Here is a 21,913-nt window from a genome sequence, read left to right on the forward strand (position 1 = left end):
ATGAAAATTTTTATACATCACTTTATACCTTCGTTATTTCAAGTAATTGCACTAAGAACCTTATTCCGTTACAAAGTGTACATATTTAGCAAAACAGTTATAGAAGAAAAGTTGTGAAAAAAATTATATTTCGTTGGGTAACAGAGGTGTAAATTTTGCTTTTTGATGAGCGCACCCAGGACGAGTACAGATTATAAATTTTTTTCCCTACGGGCGCAAAATATAATTATACATATTGAGTCATAGCTCTAGGACTGCTTGTTGAAGGGCCAGACAGACTATCACTTAAGCTAGAAGGGCCAGAGGCACAGGGAGTGACAGCAGGAGGCACCATACTACAGGTTGACCATCAAAAATCGGCAATCGATAAACCGGAACCTTCAGTTTTCCGGCATGAATTTCAGAGCGCATTTTCAAATACTTCTTTGTTTATTTAATGAAGATATATGTTTTAGCTCATAAAATTCATACAAATTACCCGGCCAGAATATAATTTACATTGCTGGAATTCTTACAATTTGATGATCATTTTGAATATAACATCATAGATTTTGCATTAGACATACAAATTTTAGATATAACGTTTACTCTGAGTAAATATGTTATCTTTTGTGCAAAATATATGACATTTATATTCAAAATATTCCTGGTCTTACAAGGAATCCAGCAATGTCAATTATATTATCCTAACTTAAGTGTTTAATTTTCTTTGTTTAAAGGACTGTACAGGTAGTCATTTTCTGTTAAACTTATACAGCAAATATAACCAACAGTTTTCCGGCATTTTCGAAAATCCGGCACTCCTCAGGTCCCGAGGTTGCCGGATTTTTGATAGTCAACCTGTATTACCTACCATATGATGCATTCTCCTTGCACATGTTACATTCTCTCACCCTTCCACCCTCGCCAGCATCACGAAGCATGGTTCAAAACTCACAACACTGTTATGATTAAATTAAATCACTGTGATGCACGAGAAATCAGCACAAGCCGCAAGAAAATGTAGATCAACGTTATATCCCGAGTCCTTTAAACACAAAAGGAAGACTGGTGCCTGGTGGGTGAGTCAAGTAACTGATGGGCACACAAAATACTAGTTCCCTGTACTGCATGTATTATCAATATGTTAACTAAATTTTAAAGTGACTAAAATTTTAATATAAAAAATGCAAAAATATTACAGAGCACAATTTTCTTGATATTTACTCCACTGTTTAACAGTATATAAAATCAAAGTTTCACTTAACTTCCATTATCACCTGGACCATTCTGATATTTGATTCTTTCTTATTGATGTATTTCTTATGTGTGCCCTAGCAGAAATAAGTTTATTATATTTAAATTTCCTTATTAATCTACTTCATTTTATGGCATATAAGACACACCTCCCATTTCATTAGGGAATATTTAGGAATATAACTTGTGTATATTCTCCTCCTGTAGCCCTAGTTTTCTTAAAATAATATACGTACAGCGAACCCTCGAAGATCCGAGCTAAACGGGAGACCACCTGTCCGGAAAAGTTGATTGTTCGGATTTTCCATGCGAATAATAAATGATATAAAAAACACCAAAAATACAGTACTAATGTAGTGATAAACAAATTGCTGTATATAAACCATGTATTTACCTATGATAACATAAGAAACACTGTATCATTACTAGAGCGAATGAAATAATATTCCCACAAACAACAATTGTCTACTCTGTTTATGTTTCACACCTCCTTGGGCACCTGTGTTCAAGCAATTGATGGGTCAAGCAGCGCCCACAGGCCTAAAATGTTCTTTGCTCTGGTTTAGAAATGTTTCTTGGGGAAACTTCTAGGAGGTTTCTTAGCCCAGAACCCCAAAAAATTTTTGGGCAGGATCTTCCAAAATCCGGATTTCCCGGGTCAGGATCTTCAAGGGTTTACTGTATACCAGAAAACGTGAGGAATTAATAAAAATAACACCAATAAATATATTAAAAAAATACTGCATTGCCATCTGGCTGCCAGATGACAAAATTTGTCAATCATTTCACTGCACACAGGATAAAGCTCAGAACAGCTGAGACGCCCCCCCCCCCTCGCCTATGTAGCATTAACTCTTAACCCACAAACATTGTTTATTCCTTTTATGTTTTTGACCTTATAATAAGTACTACAATATTTTATCTTTGCACAATCTGTATGTAAGCTGGAGTGTGCATGTAACATAGTACAAAATAAAAAAATAAAAAAATATGTGTATCTACCCAAAATTTTGAGTTGAAAAAACCATAACAGGTCACAGCTTGACCTGGAGTGGTAGGGTGAGGACTAGGGGAATGTTATTACAGTGACTAGTTTGTGTTACAAATACAAAATAATACTGTATAAAATACTGTAAAATTAGCCCAAAAAATTTATTAAATATTATTACAGTAGGGTTGGGATGTATAGCGAGATAGGGTCCAAGGATGTTCACTATACAGTATACTAAATCGCTATATATAATTACATGTAATCAATGGGGAAAATAGGGTTAGGTTCTGGAGGACAATAAAAGTGACTAAACTTGACTTAACGAGTTCATTTTCTTACTAACTAAAGCACCAATGAACACTAGACACGGGAACAACAGGCTATTTCAATATCAATATCAAGGAACACCAGACTCGGCAGCTGACACACCATCCTGGGAACGCCAGACGCCACTCTGCCACCCTCACTTGACAATCCCACACCTACATAAACAAACACCAAAAATATTAGTTACAGTATTATATCTTTTCCATTAAGCTTTCCATTATCCTCACTTCACTTTTCACGTCACCAGCAACCCATTTACAGTCACCTTAGAAGTAGTAATCTGCAGCAGAGTCGGCTGCTTTCTCATAACTCACTCAGACAGACTGAGCGGGCGAGTCTGAATGAGTGAGTGAGCAGCCACAGTGATGCCTCTGGTGAGCAAATAACACATTTGTTTGCCATGGCGGTACACTTGAAATATTTCCTGTCCGATTTCCCTCACGAAATAAATAATTTATCGCTATACAATATATGGGAAAATTTTGATCATTTTGGTAGCCGAGATATAAAAAAAATCGTTATATAAACTCGCAATATATCCCAACCCTACTGTACATGTAAGTCAAATGGTTGAAGCACACTCACAACTCCCAGCATTCATAAACCATATCACCTACCTATCTTATGTTATTTAACAATTGTGCTACAATACTTCAAATACTTGTATACAATCTAGATAAAAAAATGCAGCTAACACCATTAAGGAAAAGCCAAATGAAATTTTAACATAACCATCATTTGCATAGACACTTGGGATGCTAACTCTGCCGACTCCCCGGCTCGGCTGCTAACTCATAAGAAAGTTACGCATAACTACCCAAAATTGCAAGTTGAAAATTACCATATCACCTCACAGCTTGGCCTAGTAGCTACAGTGATGAGTCTAACTTGGCAATAAATAATGCCACCAGTTATGTTAACAGATGCAAATGTGAAAAGAAAATTATCTGTAAATCTTCATTTATCTCAGGTACTGTATTTGCAAAATTAAAGATAAATGTTGCAGGTATGACATAAAATAGATTGTAACACTTGTAAGAGTTGAGAAACAGTTGCTGCTTAGCTCTGGAGAGTTGGATGCCTGCCGTATGGATGCTAATCTTCTCGGGTTATCATCAGTAGTTATAAATGCAGCTTTTATATTTACAATAATTTCTTTTTTTAATTAGTTAAAAGTAATAACATTGTTTTTAAGTAAGCATCAACATATTTTAATTTTGGAGTTGGGCTAGGTGGAATTTAGGTTACTGGAGACAGCAACTGGGGGATTCATTAGCCTATGGGAGACTGCAACTTCACATACAAGATGCAAGCTAATTCTTAGTCATTTTTTCAGACTAAAGTGTGTCTTATATGCCATAAATTATGGTAATTTTGTAGATTTCTGAGGTCTTAAGGTACCAGTTTTTCCCTGAGACTTACTGAAAACCATGAACTAATACAATAAGACCTCCCTAAGTCGAGCTACAGTATATGGGACTCGAGGCACCACACAAAAGACATTCATTTACAGCTTAAGAACCAACAGTTTTAAAGAGTTGGTTAAAAGTATAAACTTTACAAGTCACCTGATAACATTAGAAATTCAATGTAACAAATAAACTTCATATCGATATAAGGTTGGTGGCACAGCACTAATGCTTGTATCTCTCACACTTGTCTCCTGGGTTTAATCCCAGCCAGGGTCAGATGTGAGAAAAGTGTTATTCGTTGAGACCCTACCAAACATCGCAGGTTTTCTCTGGGTACAGTACTGTATACTGTATTCCAGTTTCCTACTGTTTTAACACTGGACAATGAAGGTCCTAACAAAGAACAGACCAATTGCCCGTATGGCCTACTGGCCATACGGGCAATTGGTCTGATAAGTGATGACGTAAGTAAAATACAGTCGATTCTCCTATAGCTATCACTGGGGTAAGGTTCCTTAAAAGTCTTGTGTAAACTAAAATTGTATCGTGTGAGACTACAAACTCAGGAGAAAATTAGGGTTTAGTCTCCTGGACCCTTGAGCTTTGTCTCCAGGACCAACTACAGTACTTTCACTTATATGCATGACAGCTTGGATTGTATGACGAAGAATTAATGTGAATAACATTTAATTCACCTGACATGACCCAGCCAGACTGACTTGTCTCACACCACCACGAATCTTGCACTTGGCCCACATCTAAACAGCTCACACTTGCCCTTCAGCTACACAGCTGCAGTCGGCCCGCATCTATGCAGCTCACACGTAACCTTAAATAAATAAAACAAAATATATAGCTTTAGCTCTTTTGCTCCATTACTAAGCTATACAATTTTATTTTCTTGCACTTGACTCTCTCACACTTTACTTGACAACACATTTTGCCTGACTTCACAGGTGGCTAACCTTGGACTAGAGGCCCATGCTGCCTCTATTGAGAGGCGGGGGAATTTACATTTGCTGTCAGCTGATACTGTAACGGCTTGATGTCAGCGAATGAACGAGGTGATCTATTTGGAAAATATTTAAACTTTCTTTTTCTTCTACGTAAAAATGTTGCAACTCCACTTCCCCACTCCACCTTTTGTTAATGTGGTAGTAAAGTATAAAATGATTTATGTCCTCTACTTCTGCAGTTCATACAATAATTTGTACAGTATTAAGTATTGTGCCATCTTTCAGTCTTCCTTCAACTTTCTTCCAATTTCTCTAGAACTTAGGTCGGTCTCTTATAGATATTTGGTCAGCGAGGCTTTTGAAGATGTAAGAGTTAAAGGTCAGTGGTCTATATATCTTAACAACTCATACATCAGTAATATTCTTTTGTCTATTGAAGTGAGAGGACAAAGAAGGAGCCATTTTTAAAATGATTCAATTCCAAACACAGTAGTACTGAAAGTAAGTTTAGTGAAAGGTAAAACTAGTAAAATAGTGAGACCATTTATGATATATGAGGAGCAGTTATGGAAAACATTGTATTGTGGGGCAGTTCCACTGCTAACTCATACAAGAGAAAGTAATGCAAGTTATGTCATTTCATGCAACTTTTAATGCTTTTGTCAAGGAAAGTGAAAATCATAAATTTTTTTGTTCCTAAATTTGTTAAGTGCAGTACCGATACGTATTTTTCCATCTTATCCTAAGAGAGTGAGAGAAAAATTATCTTGACTTTGCCCCATCTGAGACTACGTATATAAATTAAATATATAAGGTGCAGGTTTCAGGGTTAAAACTGAAACTGTGTAAGGACAAGACCCCCATATTGACCAATGGGTAGGGGGAGATGGCAGCAAAATCAAAACATCTTAAGGGTAAAAACATACATGAAAAAACTGTGTTGCGGGAGTATTGACTCTGTACTGTGAGTAAAGTATTTCTCTGTATCTGTAACTTAAAAAAAGCCAACTGCACTTTAATCTAAATCTTACAACAAATATGGTATATCACATCAAACAAGGTACCTGCACATGTTTTAAATCTGGAATTTATTACCAAATACTAAAAATTGAACACTTCACTAACCTCCAATTTAGTTGCTGAAGAATATTAGTAAATATGTTGGTATATCTCTTGAACAGGGGTGCCCTTAATCCAATGAGCTATGAGATGATATGCTATAGCTCCTGGTGGAGGAATAAACAGTTCACCAGAGGGATTTCCACGCAGTCTCAAGTGAGGGTTTGCATTGATTTTATCTAGAGCTGTGCTTACTTCATCTCGAGAGAACCAACGCGCATCTTGCAGTTCATTGTTATCTTTGGTAAGCTGAAAAATTAAAGTGAAAATGAAGCAGTTCAAAATTACTTAAAAGTTAGAATAGGTAAAGCAAATACAGGGGGTCCCCAGGTTAGGAATGGGTTCCATTACCTGAGGACATCCTTAAGTTGGATTTGTACGAAAGTTGGAACACATGCTATGTGCATACCTTACTTACGGAACAATGTTTAAAATTCCACTATATCATAGCTTAAGTCTTCATACATATCTAAAATCACTTAATTAACTTAATTTAAGAGAAAAGAAGAAATAGAATGACAAAATACAGCAAAGGAAAGTAAAAAATTAGTCATCAGGTAAATAAAATACAGTACTGTAAATCTCAAGTTTAATCCTGTTCGTATCGACAGGCGTTCATAAGTCAGGGACCCCCTGCACACTGAAACCTGACTAATTCAATGTTTATGAATGCTGGTCTTATCCTATACCCATGACACAATTCACACTTGGTCAACACTACTGGGGCAAGTCCCAGACCTAGCAAACTGAAGACCACAAATAAAGTGTACAGTGGTATGTGTGTGTGGATTGAAAGTCAAATACCCTAGGCCAAGGCTAGCCACCCCAGTGCAACTACAACTTACACCCAGTAAGGCCAGAATAAAATGTACATTAACCTACATTACTGATAACTGTACAGTAATCTAAATTAAAATTTCATTTATATCAAACAGTGTACCATCAACAACAGAGGTATAACCTATTTTTTTTTTTTTTTTACAAGGATTAGCCCACCCGAGCACAGGTTACCAACCCACATCGGGGCCTGGGAGGAAAAAATAAATAAAATAAATAAATACAGAAACAGAAAAGTTAAACAAATCAAGAGTGAGAAATTATATATACTGTACTTTGTGTTGTTATAGTAAGAGAAACAAGTGAGACCCTGCAACTGTGTGTAAATGAGACAGAAAGTCAGTCAGATTAGCAACAGTGGACTTGGTCACAATTTTTTTAATGCTGTTACTTTTGTGGCACCAAATATACATTGAATTTAGAGGTACAATAATTACCTTATTTGCTCAGAGGTAATTACCCTACTCGTTCAGTACTTTTTCCCTGTGAGTAATAATTGTTTAATGTTACATAGTGTGTATATTAATTTATGATATGTATATATTAAGTAAATCAATCTATGTTGTGCATTAGTTTGGGAGAGTAGTTCGATAATTGGCAACATGGTATCAGCACTTTTTGGGTCACTGGTCCACCAGCTCAGCCAGTGAGTGCAGAGAGGCAGACGAACCTGGCTGGTGATAGAGTGTGGTCCAAGTCTGGTACAGTTGGTCTGGACTCAGGTTATATGTACAGTATACGGAGATAAGTGGTTTATTCTTTTGTACTGTTCAAGTGTATGGAAAGGCTGAGGTTAGGGATTAGGTTAATTTTGGCTGTGGTTGTTTGTACCTAATTTGTTCTTTTACTTGTCTCTGTAAATATGTTCCCAAATTTTATCATATTAAGAAATTATGCAGTGTATGATTCCTCTCAATATGAGTTAATCTGAGGCTTATTAAGAACCTGGTGAATACAATATTAGGGGCTTGTTTCTTTATGCTTTCACAACCAAGCCTCACCTCTTATTTGACTAGTGGCAAATTCCTGAGAAAGAGGAGTGATGCCATATGGCAGCAGGGTCTACCATGAGACAACACAATGCTTCCAATATCTTTCCATGCGATAGTACTTTTAAGTGTCTCAAAGCTTTTTGTGGAAGTAACCAAGGGTAAGTCAGGCTGAAGCTCCATTCTCATTAACACCCAGTTAGGAAATATCAGTTACATATTAGTCTTAGTCTTGGATTCAAACTAGCAGAGGTAAGACTTGAGTTGGACTGTGGTGACAGGGTAGTTTTAGCTCACTTTAGATCTTCTAACTCACAGAGGGCAACTATTGTAGTAATTCGCCCTATAAAATAAGGGGAAAAAGTGATAGGGATGGAGGGAGGAGTTACTGGTATACCCAAGTGGTTAATAAATCAATCTGGGTTTTATAAATAGGTAACTGAAGGTATATCTGAGTTCCCCAGTAAGTAGCCTGAGTTGCAAGAGTTGTCTGGCTTTAGACTTAAAATCATTACCTGTTGTTTTTCTGCAACGGCAAAGCATCCTGCCATCAGGGAGCCTGGGAAGGGCCAATGCTGGGAAGCAACATATCTCACAGACGAAACTTCTATTCCCACTTCTTCTGCTACTTCCCTATGTACAGTCTCTTCTAAAGTCTCACCTGTAAAACATTACCCATACAACAAAAGGAAATGAATTGACAAAAAATTAATAAAAAAGGAGAAACAACTAAGTAAGAAAAATGTATCACAAGTCTTGAGCCTGTACAAGCCAGTTTTGTAGCCTGTTAAGGAAAGATGTCACACCCTACAGGAGTGGCAAGATGCACCTCGCCACGTGTTTCTACCCTTCTAAGCACAAGCATAGCAGGGTTCTGGAGACAGTAATAATAATTGTGAATGGTGTAAATAGTGATAACATAATAAAAATGAGTGTTGTGCACCTCATATTGCATAAAAATTAGTTTTGTGTACCTTGTACTGCCTACTTCACCCCACTGCCGCACATACAGTACTTCATACACTTTCTTGACTCAGCACCAACACTCTTCCTAGACTCTACGATGCCAACCTGTAGCAAGTACATGTATTTCTTTACTGTTTACTGGTATATCATGCCTGACCAGTTTGTAAGATTTTTTATTTTTTTTTGCTTGCATGAGAGGGTGCATATGTCCAGTGCAGGGGGGGGTCAATGACCTTGCAGGGGGCTTAGTAATCATGTAACACTGGTGATGAATATAAGTAAAAGCACCTGTTGGGTATTTTTACACATTGGATAGAACATAGAGTACAGGTCACCAAGTGCTTCATATATAATTTACAGAAGCCTATGAATCACTTTATACTGTACTGTAAATATATAAAATGTTTCAAATCTGATAAGTCCAGTTTCACTCCTTCAAGATAAGATCCATGGAAATACATTTCAATGAGTGACTCCTACATATAGCCATCAATCCTTCTCAAAATGGTGTAAAAATATCTACCATAACCTTTCATATTTGCTTAAAAAATAATATTTTTTTACTATTTGGTACAACAGTGGTTGTAAACCAACCATCAAAAGCTATGTCATGTGCTGCAAAGTGAGAAATGAATTATAATTAATTTACAACCAACTGTGACCACATCAAAAATACTGATGTCGTTCCAAACATGAAAAAAGTTCATATAGGATCTGGTCACACATGTGGGATAAACAAGTACAGTGGGGTATGCTATAACAAACGGATCCTACTACGAATACAGTGGGGTATGCTATAACGAATCTAATTGGTTCTAGAACCTTGTTCCTTATAGCATTCGTTCGTTATAGGATTAATCCGTTCCAGGCCCCCAAATACAACCACTTAACACTGAAAAATATAATATAAAATTTTAAAAATTGTAAAAAAGTGCATAAATATGCATCTAAACCCCTGAAATAAAGAATATCATTAATATTTGTAATAAAAAAACAATAAATTAGAAAAAAAAAAATTAAATAATGTTCGTTGTAGGAGTTTCGTTCGTTATAGCATTCTCAATTTTATAGGTAAAACCGTTCGTTATAGGAATATTCGTAGTAGGATCCATTCGTTATAGCATACCCCACTGTATTCCTAAAACGAACGGTTTTACCTATAAAATTGAGAATGCTATAACGAACGCAACTCCTACAACGAACGCGGATGAATACGGGACTATTTCGCCTGGCGCATGAATATTGTTGTACCGCGACCCACAACAAGAGCGTCAGGCGCCATCTTTTTCTCATTGTGTAGCCAGTGCACCACTGTTATTGTTGAAATTTCGTCTTTTAATGTGGAAATTCGCATTATTTGTATAACTATTTTGTTGTACAAGTATACAATTGTAACAATGAATCGTCCAAAGCGAGTGAGAAAGCTAATAACCCTTGAAACTAAGAAAGAAATTATAAAGAAACGTGAGAATGGAAGAAGCATTGCGAAACTTAGTGAAGAGTATGGGATGGCTAAATCGACTATATGTATGATTTTGAAGAATAAAGGGGAGTTAAAAACAGTGCAAGTGGCTAAGGGAATCTTTAGACTTAGCAAAGCAAGGTGTAATGTGATTGAAGAGATGGAAAATTTACTCTTAGTGTGGATAAAGGAGAAAGAAATGGCAGGTGGTAACATTAGTGAAGCTATAATTTGTGAGAAGGCCAGACAATTGTTTGAGGACCTTAAAGCCAAGACTCCCAGTGGAAGTGATAGTGATGTGCCAGTGTTTAGGGGTACCTGCATGCTGAATAACACTAAGGTAAGATAAAGTACCGTATTTTTTACATTTTCCACAGAATTTTTTCAGTGTTAAGTGGTTGTATTTGGGGGCCTGGAACGGATTAATCCTATAACGAACGAATGCTATAACGAACGAGGTTCTGGAACCAATTACGTTCGTTATAGCATACCCCACTGTATTGTGAATTAAAAACTTTAAACTGCACACTTCTCATGACCAGAAAAAAAGATTAAAAATTAGTTTCACTGTGCAGCAGAACATGAGCTATCACAATGTATACAGAGAATACTGTACTCTATAAAAAAAAAATATATATATATATATATATATATACTATATATATATATATATATATATATATATATATATATATATATATATATATATATATATATATATATATATATATATATATATATATATATATATATATATATATATATATATATACAGTATATACTGAATAGCAAATGCCTCCATTTTAATGAATTGCCCGGTAATAAAATTTCTGTACAAGTTGATAAATGCAAGTTAAAACTGAAAAATATAAATACCTGTACAGTATACAGTATAGAAATAATAAGACAGAGCAGACATACCAACTTCTGAGAAGCCTGCAATACAGGAATACATGCCCGGAGGGTGGCGCGGTTGACGCACAAGAACAATGCTTTCATGACTGGGGTCTGTAACAAGGACGATGCCCACTGGAATGGAACTTGGGTAGTGGGTCGTGTTACAGCTTTTGCATTTGCGGGCATATCCTGATTGATGATATAAAAGCAAACAAAATTATAAGTTTTGTAATATCTGAATATTCACAGTTTATGAGTATAATCTGGTCTACTTACATCATTATTAAGCTTAGGTAAAATACAGCCAGACCCAATCCAACAAGAGGGAAAAGTTCTATTTTTTTTTCATTTTTTATGGACAGTATCACTATACATGAGGTCCATGGGTTACGAACACCCACCAATACGAACAAGATCCCATAAGGTCAATTATATTAAGAATCCGACATAGGTACAACTGATTTGTAGTATATTAACGTAAGAGAACTAGTCTGTATGGTGCAGCGGCGAGGCAGAGCTGCAACTGGGGAGAATGCATCACCCAGCCTTGAGGGAGTATCAGTATGCCTTACCCTCACCTCAGTGATGTGTGTGATCATTTACAATCTGTTCTTTTTTGCTTATTAACTATTTTTCTGTCCTCATCATGGCTCCCAAACACAAACCTGATGCAAGTGATAGTAATGCATTCAAGAAAAAGAAAACAATTACAATGGAAGTGACAGTTGATGTAATTAAATGTTCTGAATAAGGTGAAACCCTCAGTCATTGGTAAAGCGTTGGGCTACAGTCGGTCAAATATCGGAAAATTTTTGAAGGACAAACAAACTTCTTGAACATATAAAAGGATCTACACCAATGCACTCAACTGCAATAACAAAACAAAAAAGTGGATTGATAATTGAAATGCCCATCTCCACATGCAAGCCGGCCATAGGTTTCAATATACAGGACAGTTGGGTCTTCATTTACGCGGTCAATTGAACCCGTGGAGGCCCGCGTAAAACGAGAAACGCGTAAATGAAATAACAGAGCATATGGGATTAATTGAAATAGAGACTGGGCCGACTCCCCAAACTCCACTTTTTCCGACAATACGTACCTTGTAGTCAAAATATATATGCATGCATGCATGCATGCATGCATGCATACATACATACATACATACATACATACATACATACATACATACATACATACATACATACATACATACATACATACATACATACATACATACATACATACATACATACATACATACATACATACATACATACATATATATATATATATATATATATATATATATATATATATATATATATATATATATATATATATATATATATATATATATATATATATATATATATATATATATATATACAGTATATATATGGGGGAGTTTTTTCCGGGTTTGAGAGATGAAAATCAGGCAGATTTTCTGGAAATTCAGAGAAAATTTTTCCATTACCCGGAAAATTTTGGGGATGAGGGATATTTTTCCAGGTTCGAGAAATGATGTAATGAGCAATTTCTGAAACTTCTGATAAAATTTTTCCGTTACCCAGAAAATTCCAGATATGCGGGATTTTTTCCAACTTCGAGAGAGTCGTCTCGTTACCCTGAAATCTCTTTCCCGGAAGTGCTCTGCACCAATTGTTCCGGCTAACAGAGATATCACCTTATATACATGACTGCAAGCCCAACCGGAACTACTGTGACAGCACTGGGAGCCAGTAGACTTGACAATACTACACCAGTCCAGAATTTAAATGCCGTGCAAGTTGCCACTTTTACTTGCATTTCTTGTTTTCTTTTGTTATTTTGGGGTATTTGGGTCATAAAACAAAAATTTGATTTTTCCCAACCATGGGGAGTACCATGTATGTATATTAATGTGACTGTTTACGGGTTACAGAAATAAGGGTCTCAAAACGTGACTACCGGGATTATTTGTTAAAGCCACAAGCCAATGTGTACATTCGTATGAAGAAAAGGAGATGTCACAAAACATGACTTGTTAAAATAAATTTTCAATTAATGGGCCTACTTATATTGGGGGATACAAGGCCTTTCTAATTATGATGCATGGTGGCAGAACAAAAGATGATCTTCTGATTCTTAGCATTAAATAGGGAACTAATGGGATGCCTCATCCCCTTGGTAGGATGCTAAATCACCAAAAGGTTTTCCACCATTAAGTGCACAAGAGTAAGTGTACAAGAACTCAATCATGCACTTTGGTCGGGAATGAAATTCATGTATACTCACAAGGTGAATCCTCTACAAATACAGTAGTACAGACCTAACACTAAATGGCATCATTAATACTCTTGAGAGACCTAGCAGTGAGTTAATCCTATAGAATTCCTGAAACATAATAATAATATTTATTAATTTATTTTATCCCACAAGTTTACAAGTGGTTTGGCAGGCACATAGTTCAGCATGTGTTTAAACAATGCAGGTACAATATATGGTGTAAAACAATAGTAAACAGTAAAGCAATTTGACCAAGGAAAGTCTAAAAAGCACTCAAATCCTTATTTTCAGAAGAGTTAGGATAAGTTTGGGAAGGGAAGGTTAAGTAACACTTGGTAGCAAAACACCCAGATTAAATTCACTCACCGGCCGCATTTCTCGCAGTTGGTGCACCGCACTTTCCACAAAAAGCATTATTTTTATTCCACATAAGAACGTTGTTTGCTCGTGAGAGTGTGTGTGCATCTCGCCAACTGACCATAAAGAGTGCAAGGCGTAAGTCAGTGAAAACAGCACCAGTGGCACTCTCCAGCTTATCTTGTGTTGTTGTTGGCAGTGCTCCTACCTGTGGGAAAATGTTGGAAAGTATTATGATTTAATTTTGTTTACAGTAGTGTATCTCAAAAAAGTATCTGTCCACACTGTGTGAGAAACATTATGAAACCACGGATAATAAATATTGGGACAGGCGTTTATTTTGGTATATAGTTTAACGCAAGTAATGCAATGTGTATTTATTTGGGCATAATTAATACAGTATGATGTTCGGTTATCAAATGTTACCACAGAACCACACATAACAACCCCCCCAGGAGACCATGAGTTGCATGGAGCATTTCGTAAGTCATCGGGCCCATCTTGGCAGATACTTTTTTGAGATACCAACAATACTGTACTGGGGACCAAATGAGGTGATGCTCGGACATTCTGGCCCACTGGCAGCAAGTGTAAATTTGAATTTTTGGGTCAGAAATGTGTGGTGTGGAGATTCATGAAGAAAAACAATAACAACAATTTATTAATTCTTTAAAAGACTAAATCTTCAAAACAAAATTATTGTTTCCTCAATCAAAAGAAACATGCATTAATCTTCTGCTACTCATCATGAACACATCAGCAAAGTACAAGAACTTTTACCTGCACACTGTACCTTGGTGTCCCGTCCTCATTCACATCCACCAGCACACTGGAGCTGAGAACTTGAGGATAATACTCAGTCACCTCTGGAAGTATTGAGTTGTTTAAGTTTTTATGACAAATCTTTCAATTTATATACAGTGACCCCTCCGTTAACGAACTCAATCCGTTCCAGAAGGTCGTTCGTTAACCGAAAAGTTCGTTAACCGAAACCATTGTTTCAATGGGTTTTTGGGTAATTGGTTCCAGCTCACCGAAAATTTCCTAAATTCAACAAAAATGGTAGAAAGGTTCACTTACTTTGAGGTGTGTATGTAGAAGGCTCCTGGATGATGATGATGATGATGGGATTTAGAATGGGGGTGGAGGAGAAGGAAGAAGAGAAGGCATTGGGGTGGAAGAGAAGTCACCCCATGGCACCATTTCACCCATAAAATTTTAGCTCTCTTGGTGTAATTCAAGATTATTTTCTTTAAATCAACACTGCACTGCATTATATATTGTCAATATGTAAAATATATTTCAAAATGACCAATAATTTGCTTGGAAACACAGAAAAAAAGCATTTAGTTGAAGAGAGTCTCAAGCAAGATGTTACCTCCAGTGAAAACAGAGAGAGACTAACTCCTGTTTGCTGTGTTAAGAGGCTGGATGCCGCACATTAAACTAGTCACTTTACCTTCAATTATGTTCAATAATTGTTAAAATGACTAAAAAATTGAATATTAAACTTTTAAAATTATTGAATAGTATAAACTTCTTGATATTTACTAAAATAGTAAGGAATTTAAGCCCTAAAACCGATTAATGTATTGGCAGACTGATACTAAAGCTGGTTGCCCGGTCAGTGCAAGCGAAAACATGTTGAGGTCTGTTCGTAAGAACTTCGATAACCGAATTTTTTTTCGTTAACCGAATTGAAGATCCTTATGGAAGGCAGTTCGTTAATCGAAATTACGTTAACCAAGGTGTTCGTTAAACGAGGGGTCACTGTATACAGTAAAGTATATTATTATCCTTCACTCCTCTCTCATTTTTGTGTGACGTGGATCAAGGAATATAAAAATTTCTAAGATGGGTAAAATATCGGAAACTGATGCAAAAAAAAAAGTGCAGAAAATAACATAAGTGTTAAAGCAACAACATTACCATTTTACAGCCATTTTCCCACACCTTGTATTGGTTAGCCATGATTACCTCATGGCAGCTCTCCATACTGTATGGTTTCTTGCAGCCTCTCTCATCAGAATTTTAGCTCTGATGTTATTTCTCACCTCTCCATGTAATTCTTTGCTTAATTCTATCTCTCCTTCACATTCTACATGCAAACTCATGCAGCTCTTGACACCACATGCCCAAGCCATCTTGGCCTACCTCTATGCAAAACCTCAAAAATACTCTCAATACCGGTACCCAGTAACAAGTAGAAATACCTTTGTACACATCCATATGTCACTGTACTATGCACAATGAATGAATTCAGGGTTTCCTATAACTATGAAAATCTATAAAAAAAAAATGGATGGCGATAGGATGGAATGGTCTTAATTATAGGTTGGTCCCCCTATACTGTAGTTTATGGCAAGGGTATAAAACAAAATGATGGAAAGATACAATAAGCAAAAGGAAAAAACAAACAAATTACCTGAATAAGTTAACCAAAGGAGAACATCTTCAGTGTTGGCTTTGTCTACATGTATGAGAGGTTTACTCTGGCTGTACAACAGGAACTTCCCACCAGGTATGTGAGACGAACAAACTGTGTCCTGCTCCTTTAATTGCTGTAAAAACAAAGTCTGCTTTTAGAAACAATCATAAACATAACTTTTCATATTGAATTGAGGCTTCCTCTATACAAGAGGGTATAAGTGCCTGAAATGCCAGTTTGAAATAGTGGTATGTATAGTACTGTATCTCAAAAAAGTATCTGCCAGGATGAGTCTGATGACTTCCAAAATGCTACATGCAACTTATGATGTCCAGGGAGGGTTGGTATGTGCAGCTGTGGCATACTGACCCTACTACATTTGGTAACTGAACATCACATTAATTACGCTGAAATAAATACATATTGCATGACAGTATTTATGTTAAACTATACTGTACAGTATACCAAAGTAAATGCATGTCCCAATATCTATCCTCTGTGGTCTCAATGTTTCACACAATGCAAACCAATACTTTTTTTGAGATACCGTACTGCATTTTTATTTTCTGTTCAAATCTCCATGAGTTGTACAGTATATCTTTATTTATGCCCAGTTGCCTATATCATGTTGAAAACCTTTGTAATTTAATTTTGAAAAATAACACCCGAGTCACAAGAGGACTCAAGTTGCTGCATCAAACGGGGCATACAATCCTCTCGTCAGTCAATGGGCACACAACATCAACCTCACGCCCTGCTGCACTATGGTCCTGCCCCACACTACCCAGCCACTCCAGTCTCCTACCATAATTTTTTTTTATTGTGGATATTAATGGATTAGTGAGCCAATACCATGGCTGATAATGCACTTCAACCTCTCTCTTCCATTGTCTCACTATCAGGTGTCAAGAAACCCCATAGCAACTCTGAAACTTTGGCTTGTAAACAAGGCCAAATTGCAGCAGAATTTCTGCCAGGCATTGTGCTAACAAAGACACACAGGCTGGTGGAAGCCAAGAGTGTGGGGCTGGCATGTAGCTGCGAGTGACTGTGTTTTGAGGATATTGGAGGGCTGACTTTGATACAACTTGCAACATAAACATGAAGATACCATGCGAGAAGCAATGCCCCGCCTCCCCTGAGCAACACGCTTCTGCATTACGCAGAAGACCCGGCAGCTGCACCCTTGTCCACCACCTCCTAAGATGTCCCCACACACAATGCTTCCGTGACGCCTGCTGGACCACCACTCCACGACCCCGACAGACACGATGATCCTCCCCATACTGGCCAGATTTTATGTAAATAATATTGCTGATATGTGAAGGAGTATCCTTCCTTCCTTAGGATTTAGTAAGCCCCTTTGTAATATTTATACGTACTGCACACGTACTTGACACTTGCCAGATGCTTCTGGTATTATTGTACAGGGGTACCTAGTGACAGCACTAGGATCCCAGTTCCTATATCAAGGAATAAACTATTGAAATTGAAATGAGAAGCAATGGATATTACAGTGCAGCGAGCCCTCGAAGATCCGGAATAAAACGGGAGACCACCTGTCCGGAAAAGCAGATTGTTCGGATTTTCCGGCGAATAATAAATGATATAAAAAACACCAAAAATACAGCACTAATGTAGTGATAAACAAATTGCTGTATATAAACCATGTATTTACCTATGATAACATAAGAAACACTGTATCATTACTAGAGCAAATGAAATAATATTCCCACAAACAACAATTGTCTACTCTGTTTATGTTTCCCACCTCCTTGGGCACCTGTGTTCAAGCAATTGATGGGTCAAGCAGCGCCCACAGGCCTAAAATGTTCTTTGCTCTGGTTTGGGAATGCTTCTTAGGGAAACTTCTTAACCCAGAACCCCCAAAAATTTTGTCCGCATCTTCCAAAACCCGGATTTCCTGGGTCCGGATCTTCGAGGGTTTACTGTACTACAGTATTCCCTTAAAGCTTGTGTCCCTTGGAAACTCATGAAATGCCATGGAAAATAAATAAATTAAATTTGAGGCTGTGTGCCAGGGATCAAGAGGAGTCAACACTACAGGACAGTACAGAGCACCATATTTCCCAGGTCATAAGATACACCCTATAATTAGCAAGGTACATTTTGGAAGAAGAATATTTGCAGATTTAATAGCCTACTGTACTGGCAAAGCCAAATCACTGGCTATATGCTATCATGTTTCTCACTACCACAACTCACTATCACTTTATGGACCTATTATTATAAAAAAAATTTTGGTATTATTAATAAAATTTACCAAATTTAATACAAAAGGATATAATTATAAGTATAGGTACCTACGGTATACACATTACAAATACTCATCAGTACCGGGCAAGTTCCTTTGGAAGTGAACTGTCCATTACTGTACAGGGATTCTTTACATCCTGTGCACCAGATCAGCTTATGTTTTAGAGGTAAAGTGGTCCCTCGGTTAACGAACACAATTCGTTCCAGAAGGTCGTTCGTTAACCGAAAATTTTGCTAACGGAAACCATTGTTTCAATGGGATTTTGGGTAATTGGTTCCAGCTCACTGAAAATTACATACAAACTAAAAATAAATGCAGTAAAGTACACTTACTTTGAGGTGTGCATGTAGAAGGCTCCTGGTTGATGATGATGATGGGAATTAGAATGGGGGTGGTGGAGAAAGGAGAAGAGAAGGCATTGGGGTGGAAGAGAAGTCACCCCATGCTTCATGCCGCCATTTCACCCATAAAATTTTAGCTCTCTTGGTGTAATTCAAGATTATTTTCTTTAAATCAACACTGCACTGCATTATATATTGTCAATATGTAAAATAAACTTCAGAATGACCAATAATTGTACTGTAAAAATGTAATAATAGTTTATGTTCAAGAGTCTCAAGCAAGATACTTCCTCCACTGAGCAGTGACACAAACTGACGCCATTCTGGGTGAGTCAAGTGGCTGTTTGGCACGCTAAAAACTAGTTCCTTGTACTTCAATTATGTTAAATAATTGTTAAAATGACTAATAATTTTAATACTGTATGAGTTGGAAAATTATTGAATGGTACAACCTCCTTGATATTTACTCAAATGGTAACGAATTTAAGCCCTAAAACCGATTACTGTATTGGCGGACTAATACTACAGCTGGTGAGCAGGCGAAAACATGCTGGGAAAAATTCATAAGGAATTCATTAACCGAATTGAATATTCTTATGGAAGGTAATTCGTAAACCGAAATTTCGTTAACCGAGGCGTTCGTTAACCAAGGGATCACTGTATTGTCTTTGCATTGTCACTACCACAACTATCACTGTGTGGACCTAATGTTCATACAGTGTCATTTCATGTTTAACGGTATGTTTATTTATTTATGTTATTTCATATTTATTATATTGTCTTATGCATACATAGTATTGTTATACATGTGCATATAGTCATTTAAATATGTATTTTGCATACTCCTGGGACTGGCATGAAAAACTTGCAGATTTTGCTTTTCACGGGGTCCATATGTTTTTATCATTATAGTAGGTACAGTACTTAAAAAGAGGTGACAATTACTAGAATCTGATAGAACCTGACCTAACCAACAAAAGAAACCTACCTAACCTTAACTAACTTCCTAGCCATATTAAACCAAGTATTTTTTATATCTAGTACCAATGAAAGCAACTTTGTTGAAGGGTCACGGCGTAATTTTACATTTCTTGTGGATGTGAAAGTATGCTCAGACCGAACGGGTCAGTTGTAAATAAACAGTGCAGACGATAACACACAGTGACGACGGCAGATTTTTGGGGGAATATTTACGGTAAATAATCAATTTCTTCATGTACAAAGCACGTACCCGTAGAGAAATTATTTTAGTGTCACATGATCAGTTTTTCATTGTGTTTTACCCTGCAATTTACATCATCCTTCATACCCTGCCCACTATACTGTAGGTGATTTATGATCATAGATAGAAAAAAAAATCCTCATAATTAAAATGAAAAGTTGTCGTATCACTTTTATTATGGCTAATACCAACGACTACCCCACCAACATTTATTTTTTATGTTTATATTCTTACTATATTTTCATCAGTGAGTTTTGATATGATAATTTTTGGGGGGTTATGTTAGGTAAGGTTAAGTTAGGTTAAGTTTAACTTTTAAATAAACGGTTTCTAATACATATGACATAACTACAAGTGCCCACTATAAAGCAGTGAAACTGCAGCGTCTTTAAATTCGTTTTCTATGAAACATCAGCGGCAGGAAAGTCATCAATAACAGTATTACCATCCAAGGAACTTCTGTGGAAAAAATAAATAAAATCGAACAACAACTTCTGGTGGTGCCAGTTTCGCTCTTTTTATATTAGTGCACCGTTCTATCTAACCTAACCTAATAAGAAGGAACGGACCCCTGATTAGGTTAGGTTAGGTTTGATTGTTTTTTGGTGATTTCCTATGTTTTTTTTACACATATTCTTAATACCCAAAGAAAGAATGGTGGACTACTATAAATTGACCGGTTTCCTCATAAATTACTGTTTAGATTTGCAAGTGACTGAATTCGGTAACCTAGGATGAGCCTCAATCTAGCAGAATGATGCCAGACAAATATCAGAAGCAAGTAAGAGTCTGGGTTAATATATAGGACTAACCCGCCACGGCTGCATAGTGTCGATGCAGTCGTATCATCTCACGTCCAGAAAATGTTTCAAATTTCACTATATCATAGTAAGTTCTTTGTTTAATATAGAGGGGAAGTTAGGTAAGGTTAGGTAGGTTTGTTTGGTTTGGTTGGTTAGATCTGTTCTTCATACCCACAAATGTTAAGTCGCGTTTATTTAAAAATATCCATCATTTTTTAACATATCCACAAACTACAACAGTGTCCACTACAATATAACAATGAAAATCCGGCGTTTTTATAATTGTTTTCAATCAATTTAGCTCGCGGGTTAGTCCTATATCATTACCAAAGCCTGTTATAGAAGAAATAACCACAACCAACGCCATATAGTGGTTATTTATCCGGCCATGACGTATTCAACCTCAATTAATCAGAACGGAAGCCTGGAGAAATGGTTAAGGTATGTGTTGCTAGTAGCAGTTTAGCAGGTGGTGTAGCCTATAACCTGTCTCTGTGGTGGTGTAGTATTTTGGCCACTTTTTGCCAACAAGTGCTGACCAGGTAAGTTAGCTCAACATCTATACAAACATTTATTCACGTCTTCATATAGTAACTTTAAGCCCACCTGAAGAAAACGAACTCTTTCCACATAGCTGATGTTTCGCTGTAAGAGTCTTGGTAATAAGTTTATTAAGCTTATCCTTTTGAATAGTGTGGAAATCATCATCTTCAACTTCACACCGAGTCTACTGCACCACAACACAGCCAGGGACACCACCTGGTCCTAGGCCTGGTTACCACCTACCAGTTATATTGTGTATAAAACATAATACTTTTACTCAACAGGGCGTAGTCAACTAGAAAGTAATTTCTTATACATGTCTTATCGTAAGTATTGTATAAGATTTGGAAAAAATAAATCTTTAGATAAACATAAATTTATTATGTAACATCGAGGCCATTTCAGTACGGTTTCATAAATCATAATGCCAGTTTATTAGCTAAATCAGTTTCCATTTTGTATATATATATATATATATATA

The 21,913-nt window shown here is 36.6% G+C and overlaps 1 protein-coding gene across 2 annotated transcripts; it reads right to left on the reverse strand.

Annotated features, from left to right (window-relative positions):
- Window positions 1-715: 715 nt before the first annotated feature.
- LOC121860907 (NAD(P)H pyrophosphatase NUDT13, mitochondrial-like) lies at window positions 716-21,684 on the reverse strand. 2 transcript variants are annotated; one of them, XM_042358279.1, is made up of 8 exons: window positions 21,496-21,681; window positions 16,243-16,378; window positions 14,598-14,683; window positions 13,827-14,025; window positions 11,217-11,381; window positions 8,383-8,528; window positions 6,048-6,290; window positions 716-4,795 (listed from the first exon to the last, which is right to left on the reverse strand). In XM_042358279.1, the coding sequence occupies exons 1-7, from the start codon at window positions 21,595-21,597 to the stop codon at window positions 6,072-6,074; spliced, it is 1,053 nt and encodes a 350-aa protein (XP_042214213.1). In that variant the 5' UTR covers window positions 21,598-21,681; the 3' UTR covers window positions 716-4,795; window positions 6,048-6,071. The 2 variants fall into 2 exon arrangements, with proteins under 2 accessions (XP_042214213.1, XP_042214221.1); XM_042358287.1 differs by lacking the exon at window positions 11,217-11,381 and having other exon boundaries at window positions 21,496-21,684.
- Between the last annotated feature and the right edge of the window lie 229 nt (window positions 21,685-21,913).

Source organism: Homarus americanus, unplaced genomic scaffold (assembly GCF_018991925.1).
Source record: "Homarus americanus isolate GMGI-L3 unplaced genomic scaffold, GMGI_Hamer_2.0 scaffold40248, whole genome shotgun sequence".
In the NCBI taxonomy this organism is placed as follows: Eukaryota; Metazoa; Arthropoda; class Malacostraca; order Decapoda; family Nephropidae; genus Homarus; species Homarus americanus.

Bases quoted from the DNA above. Each gene is read 5' to 3' on its own strand.
- LOC121860907 (XM_042358279.1), bottom strand. From the start codon at position 21,597: ATGATGATTTCCACACTATTCAAAAGGATAAGCTTAATAAACTTATTA. The intron at 16,379-21,495 runs GTGGGCTTAAAG...TTGTTTTTACAG, and splicing joins AAAGAGTTCGTTTTCTTCAG to CAATTAAAGGAGCAGGACAC. The intron at 14,026-14,597 runs GTAAAAGTTCTT...ATTTTCCCACAG, and splicing joins CACCAAGGTACAGTGTGCAG to GTAGGAGCACTGCCAACAAC.